The 8797-nt window shown below is 31.4% G+C and overlaps 1 protein-coding gene across 1 annotated transcript; it reads right to left on the reverse strand.

The window, feature by feature from the left end:
* Positions 1–420: 420 nt before the first annotated feature.
* LOC124833704 (protein NRT1/ PTR FAMILY 4.3) lies at positions 421–3450 on the reverse strand. The gene is made up of 5 exons (XM_047308242.2): positions 3240–3450; positions 2930–3147; positions 2149–2589; positions 1620–1726; positions 421–1427 (listed from the first exon to the last, which is right to left on the reverse strand). Exons 1-5 carry the CDS (start codon positions 3376–3378, stop codon positions 572–574), a joined length of 1761 nt encoding a protein of 586 aa, XP_047164198.2. The 5' UTR covers positions 3379–3450; the 3' UTR covers positions 421–571.
* Between the last annotated feature and the right edge of the window lie 5347 nt (positions 3451–8797).

The raw sequence follows: 8797 nt of genomic DNA on the forward strand, positions 1-8797 counted from the left end.
TTTCACCCACAACAACTGATAAATCTCCTATGCCATCTTCTTTATCTATAACTTTTCATAAATTTACAATAAAAATTTAACAACTAAATGAAAAAACAAATGCTCTTTCTATCTCCATTGACATCGATATTTCACAAGTCTTCGGAACAACATGGAGCTTAATTTATGCTTCATATGCTCTAGCATCTTATCGTGTACTTTGAAATATTTCTTTTGGTCTCTCTGTCAAATTACGGTTCACTCTCTTTAGTGTTTTCGATGTTTGTTTGTCAAAATACACTCTTTCACTTGAGCTTTGGTTAATATTACGTACTCGCAGTCAAGGGTATACTTATATAAAATAATTTCTTAATCGGTTGAGTTATTCATATCAGCATGCTTGGTTGCTATCAAATTTCAAGAGTAATAACAAGCTTGTGAAATATGATACTATTTTCTAGATACGGCATTTTCATATATAATTCTTTACAGTAACTGTAAATTTGAAGAGTATACAAGGAGAATTGTGGATAACTTTATGTATATTTATATATAGAGAGAGATAGCTAGGAAAAAGGAGTAAATTAAGTTTCTAGGGAATATTGTCATCTTCTACGTATGGGTTGATTTCCTTGGCATTAGTTTGGGACAGGGAAGGAGCATGAGAATAACGTTTGGACCAAAATAGATAGTTGAGGAAGTTGAGGAAACTCAAGACAGCCAGTAGCCAGTAGAAAAGGTCGAGCCTGTCCTGGTTAAGGTTGTTGTAGTGAAGCCAACCACCATTTGAAGAAGTTGAGGTGATCTTGTTCACCAAGGTGACCAAAACTGTGCTCAAATAAAACCCAAATGAATAGGAGCAATATGTGATGGCTGTCAAGAATGCTTGCATCCCTTTCAAAGACTGTTTGTAAAAGAACTCAAGGAGACCAATGGCTGTAAACATCTCTGACAATCCAAATATTAAGAATTGTGGGGTTATCCAAAAAATGGACAAGGTCTCGTTAAGCTTCACAGCTGCATCCCTTCTCTTTTTCTCCATCAGAGCAGCTGCAACCATAGAAAAGGTAGCCAGAAAAAGACCAAAACCTATTCGCCGCAAAGGTGAGATTCCAGACTCATGACCGGTGAATTTTCTGGCAAATGGGACAAAGAAGGTGTCGTAGAGAGGGACTAAAACGATGAGCAAAATGTAGGGAATGGCCTGAAGCGACGCTGGAGGGATGTTAAAGGATTTGGTGAGATGGGTGTCCATGGCCCTCCCTTGTTGGACTGAGAATGTCTGCAGTTGTGCTAAGATTGTGTTGAAAACGATGGTGCACGAGAAAATGGGAATAACCGATAGCAATATCTTCACTTGCTCAACTTGCCCAACACTGCATAATCTCCATGCGCTTTCCTTTGTGTCTGTCCCCTCTTGGACTCTGATACAAGCCTTGTCCAAGAACCTGATCAAACGTAGTGCGTGTACAAAGTTTGTTATAAAACTGATCAGCAAAGATGCATGTACTGGCAGGAATTTGGATGAAAAGTTTGAATCTTGAGGTTTATAAAGCTTTTTTTGTGCGAAAAAATAGAGTTCACATGACGATGACATGAAAAAAAGAAAAGAAAACCAATATAAGCAACGTTGAAAGTACCTGAATTTATCAGAGAGAAGAGGACCAGTATTGTTTTGGCTTCCGTAAAACATTTGTGGGTTAGATGGTCGAGCCAGCTTTCTTTTCAAAATTGCAGCCACAAGTACCTAAGACGAGATCAAGGTATACAAACTTGATTGTTTTAGTTTAAGAGTCCAACAGACCAGCCAACATGACAGACATTATTACTTAACAACATTCCCGTACATGCACAACTCAGCAAGCACAACTTACTATGAACAACCCAATATAATAAACAAACAACTGTACACGTTACAAAGATTTTCAGAAAATAAAAATAGTGAACTTTGGGATCATTTAACTTAACTTAAACGAAAATATATACTGAGTGGATGAGACTGTTTTTAGGTCCCTGTATGTTGAGAAAAATCTCAACAAATAAATTATGAGATGTAGATAACTAGCAATAAGTAAACCTGTATCTAGTGTTGCTTACAGTAATGATGAATATGATAAATGGATATTATATTATATGAGTGAAAATAGTGGAAGGGTTTAAGATGGGTACTTGAGCAATAGGGGTTAAAATACTGCCTTGTGGGGGCTTGTTCCTGTAATAGAGAGTGCCACATATGAGGCTTATGAGTCCCATTGCCATTACAGCAGCGGATACACCAAAGCCAACGTCCATTCCCGAATGAGTTTGAACCCAAACAAGAATGGTTAGGCTGACCAGTTCTCCCAGAGAGAATGCAAAATACGCTGCATTGAAGTAAGTGGAGAGTTTCTTTAACTGCTTGGGGTTGTCTTGATCGAACTGGTCTCCTCCGTAGGCAACCATGTTGGGCTTCACACAGCCACTCCCCAAAGCCACCAAGTACAGCGCCACAAAGAATATCGCCGCCTTGAAGCCCTTTGCTTCCACGCAGTGTTCTCCGTCAGTTAACAGATTGCACGGCGCTGGCTTCAACTGAGGAACGTGAGCTTGGACCGATAGCAGAATGAAACCCTGTAAAAATATAATTTTTCAGCAGAGGCTCTGAAGGAACAAGACAAGTGCAGATGGGCCAAACAACAGTCCAACAAAACTAATATTTTTAAAGAAAAAAAGAATTGAAAATGAGTAGCTGAAGATTCCACGTGAAATGATGGGTGAGAAAATCTGATTTGAAAGGCAAGAAACGCCATAGATGTCCAGCTGTGACAGTGGGGGTCGGGGCAACACGTAGAGTACGGAGTACAGACAGAAAAGAAAGGAGATGATAAAGTGGGTGTGGCTATGGTGATAGAGAGAAAGAGAAAGAAAAAGAAAAAGAAAGAAGAAGAGGAGAAGGTAATGAATGACTTACAGAAAGTTCTAGAAAACCAAAGATGAGCATTGTCCAGAAGCTGCCGAGGTGGGAGTCGGAGAGATAGCCTCCGAGGAGAGCGAGGAGAAAGATAGTCCCAACAAAGTTGGTGACGACGTTGGCGGCCTTGGACAGAGGGAAGTGCATGTCATTGGTGACATAAGTTATGAGGTTGTTTCCCACTGCTGCTATTGCCATTATCTCAAATGCTTGCAACCCTGGCGTACACAGAGATATATATACTTAAACCATGCATTCATGGAGAAGGCTTGTGAAGAAAGAGAGAAAGAGAAAGAGAGAGAGAAGTGACCAAGAATAAAAGCAGCAGGAATGATTCCACCGTGTTTGGCAGGATTAGAGGGTCTGCCTCTCCAATCGAGAGTGGAAGATTCTGCCTGTGCATGACGAGGTTGTCGTTGTTCCTCTTGAGAAACTTTAGCTGTCTCCATAGTTGTTGTTGTTGTTGTTGATGTGTGGAGGAGAGTGGAAGATTGTTTTATAGTGGTTGAGGAGAGGTGAAACGAAGATACTGCAGATGTGTTGTCTTTTGTGAGGAAAAAAAGCAAAGATCCATCCACTAACTTACCCACACGCACATCCTTCCCTCCCCCAAGCGATGCTTTCAGTTCTCATTCTTCGTTCAGTTCACACCACAAACATTTTTGCTTTCTGCGGGACCCACTCCTCCTATTCTATCCTATCAAACCTTTAAACAACATCTAAGCTCTCCTGTCTCACTTTCTCTGTGGGGGCCCACCACCCTCTCATTCTTCATCTAATTATTATTCTCCCTTCTAAATTCAATATATTCTATTTCTTATACTATTGTATTTTCATTAATATTGTTATTATATATCCAAACACATATAGATATTGATTATATATCGGCTAACTCGTATATTATGGTGGCATGACTCACTGTAGATTGACAAGGTAAATTTATTATGGGAAATGTTATCCAGCTTAAAAGCATGAAAAGATAATATAAATAGCACGATAAATTAATTATTTTATTTATTATCTCATTTATTATATGTATGTGAAAAGTTATCCAGCTTAAAAGCATGTAAAGATAACATAAATAGCACGAGATAAATTAATTGTTTTTATTTATTATCTCATTTATTATATGTACCTGATTCACTTAAGTGTTAGAGTCTGCTTTTCATACATAATTTTTATCTTAGTTTGAGAAGACAAATACTTTTAAAAAAAGATGAATAATTTTGAAATTAAGATTTTAAAGGTTTACAGTATATTTGAAGTTTTTACATTATATGATATGTAAAAACATTTTATAATATTGTATTTTCATCCTTGGCTTCTTACTATTTTATAATATTTGGGTGTAGGGGAATCCCTTTTCCGTCCTTTGTTTGGTTTTCGGCCTAAAAAGGAATGTATATACACAACATATTACTTTATTATTCACTTCTATTTATATATAACCTCGTAAGTTCCATACCGTTTATGAATTAACACTTGTTTAATTATATTTTAATCATGTTTAGTATTGTTTACTAGTTGTTTTTTTTTTTTAATTTTATCTTTGGTTGAGTACATATTTGTCGTCTATAGATAGTCGATAGTGTTCTGGAGCAGATACTTACACGTATTGGATAATCAGGTTTTGTGATTGTGGGTCAGGTCACGAGGTTAATTATTTTAGTCTTTATTGAAGAATACATGGAATTGAAAAAAGATAATCATATTTTAACAACATTTTAATATCATCTACGTGTCATTATGTGATTGGTCCATATTGATGTTTATGATTATTATAATTCTGTGATTGATTCATGTTAGTGTTTATGGTTATTATTATTGATTGTGGAATAATTTTAAACTAATCACATAATGACACGTAAATAATATTAAAATATTGTCAAAAAAATGTTGTCAAATTATCATTATCTAATTGAAAATAATTTGATAAGCATAGTTTGGACGTTTTATGAGAGTGCAGCATTTTGTCTAAGACATCAACAAGATTTGTCCAACATTGAGAAGACTTAACCAAAAAGTTGTTGCACAAGGTTGAAACCAGCTAACATGGACAACAAATCACACATTGTTCACTCCTTCAGCACATTATGTACACTAACCTATAAAATCATCTTCTTAGTATCCATATTTCTTTTCTTCAGTTTTATATGTTAAATAGTCACCTTTTTTTTTAATTCAAATTACTATTTACAAAAAGTTTTTTAAAATTTTATTCTTTTAATAATTACTTTACTTTAAAAAATTAAATATAAAATCAATTTATTTATTTATAATATATGTTATAGATAAATAAGTTGATTTTATATTTAATTTTTTTAAACTAAAGTTTTACCTGTTTAGAAAGCTTAAACCTCCTATTTTTAATGGATGGGACAATCCATATTACAGGTCGATCATCATTAGTCTATTTGGTATATTTATATCTTTATGTGTATATAACATGCATTATAAGTTAAGATACAAAACTAAAATATTTTTTGTCTTAAATTTTAATATATTTTTATATAATTTTTTTGTCAATATTTTTTTATGTCAATCAACGTGTTAAAAAATGATATTTAGATTGAAATGAGTGAAATAATATAAGTACTTCAACGTCAGTATGAAATAACTAATATTTAACACATAATTTCTTTTACGTAATTAAATTAAAAGATTATATCTTTTAAAGTTTGAAGATCTTTATTAAAGTTTTAGATATAGAGAAATTTTAATTTCACGTTGAGAAACTAAAAGTATATTTAACTTCTAAATTAAATACAGTTTCCTTTTTAGTCTTAAATATTTCTTTTATATATAAATTAGTCATCACAAAGTATTTTTAAGGCTATGTAAATGTAAATTTATTTATACTTGAAATACGAAAATATTTAGTTAAAGAGAATTGGAACAATACAAAAATGCAATACTTAAAAGACAAAAAAAAACTAAATATATTATTATTATTATTTCACATTTATTATTATTTCACATTTATTATAATTTTTGTGATGGTTAGGACTCATGTTATGGATAGTTTTGTAGTGGCTTGAAATTAATACGAAGAATGTATAGTTAAACAGAAGAAATGATAAATTAACAGTAAAAACGAATGTGGAATTGTCCATATGAGGTTGACTTTAGTGTTGCAATCTGACCCACATTCACTTGATTGAACAGAGAGGAGACATTTTACTTTTTCTTAACAACACTCATTTCATAACAAAAATTTCCAACTCTATGCTCCAATTAATGTACAAAGCAAAATCATAGTATTACCGTTCCCATTATTTTATCTTCTAAAGTATATGCCCACCAATTTGGTGGATTCCACTTTTCAATATGCCCTTTCATACTTTCTATCTTTCACCTCTTACATACTTCAAATTACTTTTTAACCAACACTATATTCAAAATTATATATCTATGCTTAAAAGTATATATACCTTACAAATTAAAACACATTTTTTTTTATCTTTTTCTATTCAAAAGACATTTTCCGAGTTCAAAATGAAGTTGTTAACAACCCTAGGATTCGAATCTCATGACGAATTATGAATGAGGTTTGTTTGGTGTGTTACAATATAATAAGACAAAAAGACAATTTCAAAAGGTTGTCTCTGCTTAATCATTTATGAACAAAATAATGCTCACATTTTCTAATCTATTTCCTTTTCATATATATATATATATATATATATCCTTTTTCTTTTATAGAAACCATAGGACACACTTTTAGTCCATATGACATTAATGAAACAAAAATCCATTGCAATTTCATATAGATAAATAAATAAAGGCCATTAGCATTGACTATTGACAAGGAATTTGGATTACACATAGAAAGTTGTAGATTGAAAACCTCAATAGAAAAAGAGTAAAATTGTTATTTTGATACTTAAAATCATACAACTCTTTCACATTGTAGAAAAATAAATAAAGTATTCAACACTATGTAGTTTAACTATTGCACGTAATGTGTGATTTGAGTGATGTTTAGACTAAAATAACAACAATAGAGTTTAAAGAGAAAACAAGCATAATTTTAAGAAAAAAAAAATACTCTAAAAAAAGAGTAAAAATGTTATTTTGTTTAGCAGTTTCAAAGACAAAAAGGTTATTATAAAAAGTAAAGTGTCCTTTTTCAAAGTGTGCATCAACATACCTCCAATAATACCTGTTTTTTTTTTTTTTTTTTTTAGTTTGAAGTCAAAATACCACAATTTCCAGGAACTGGTTCTATTGGTGCTCACAGGGACCAAATTTTAAATGCAAAATATAAAGGTGAAGTAGAATGATGAGGTTAAAAGAAAAGAATTAAGCAAAATATATTTGATTAATGATGTAGATAGTATATATATTTTAGAATAAGAAAAACAGAAAAATAAAAAATTGAATACTATAGTTAATTTTTTATGCACGCACATTATTATTCAAATATGCATGTATATACTTAAAAAATAATTATAAATAAAATATAAATATTTATACTAATGCAAAAAGATGTTTTGATAGGAAAGTGGGAGACAAGTGGAGACACAGCACATGCATCCATTCTACCTAAGCTCACTGCAATATCCACAGTTATGATCTTACCATTTCACCCTTCGTATTATAAACTATAAATTACTTTCTACATTTTACTTATTTCTAACATTAAAGATAAATTTGCAGTGAAGAAAAGTTGGATAAAATATTAGGTAGGATTTTCTTTTATTATTCTCATTGAAGAAGGAAAAAGCAGAATCCCTTTCTGAATTGAAGAAATATTGGTGGAAAAAGTTTAGGTCGGTTATATATTTTTGGGTTTTTGCTGATGTCCTTATCTTCTTACTTTCCATTCATGCCAAGCTTTTTCAATTAAATTATGTTATTTATCTGAAAGTCAATAAAGGCTATTTGGCTTTTCCTTCTTTCTGTCCATTAAAAACCATAATGAACAAGACGGCAATTCCTTTTCTACACATCAACCCTAAACCAAGACATGTACTGAAAGAGAAAACTATGAGCAGGAGAAAGCTGAATATAAAATATAATCATTTTAAAATAAAAAAAGAGAGGTTATTTTAAATTACAAGCATTGATTTAGACTAATGACAGTAAAAAGTATTATACCATAAATAAGATCAGAAATAAAAATACATGTAAAATTACATGATTTTTCTAAAATTTTAAATCTCCCATGTACCTAACTTTTTATTTTTACAGTACTTTTCACCGTTCGTATTACGTAGGACTAACAAATATTCATTAAAAGAATTAATAAATAATTACCAACAATATCATTTTTATTTGACCTGAAATAAGTAACTTATAATACCGTATTGGAAATTCTAATACATATCTGAAAAATATAAAAGAAGGAATTTTTGTTTTGAATTTGAAGCGGAAACATACATGTATGTCTACATTCAACTTTGCACATTCAGAGAATGGTATCATAAAAAAAAACCACACACACACAGATATATATATATATATATATATATATATATATATATATATATATATATATATATATATATATATATATTATTGGTGGATATGTGGTGTAAGAGAATGATATATTCAACAAATTGCTTTATTCATTCAAAAGATTGAGTTAGGTTTGTACTAGCTCTGTTTGGCCAACCCATCAGACTGTATACATGGAGGCGTAGGCTAATTAAACAAAATAAAATTTTTGAAAAAATGATTTGCGTAACGTATTTATAATAAGAAACTTATTTGATAGTACACGTGACTATAGTAATCAATTATTGAAATGACATATATTTTTACAAGTAAACAACTGAAACATGCAATAAAAGAGATAAATGGTTGCAATTTGATTGATTTAAATCATATTTGAGAAAGTAGGAAAGAATTGATAAAATGAAATAT

The sequence above is a fragment of the Vigna umbellata genome, chromosome 1 (genome assembly GCF_029865625.1).
Source record: "Vigna umbellata cultivar VRB3 chromosome 1, Vumbellata_1.0, whole genome shotgun sequence".
Lineage (NCBI taxonomy): Eukaryota > Viridiplantae > Streptophyta > Magnoliopsida > Fabales > Fabaceae > Vigna > Vigna umbellata.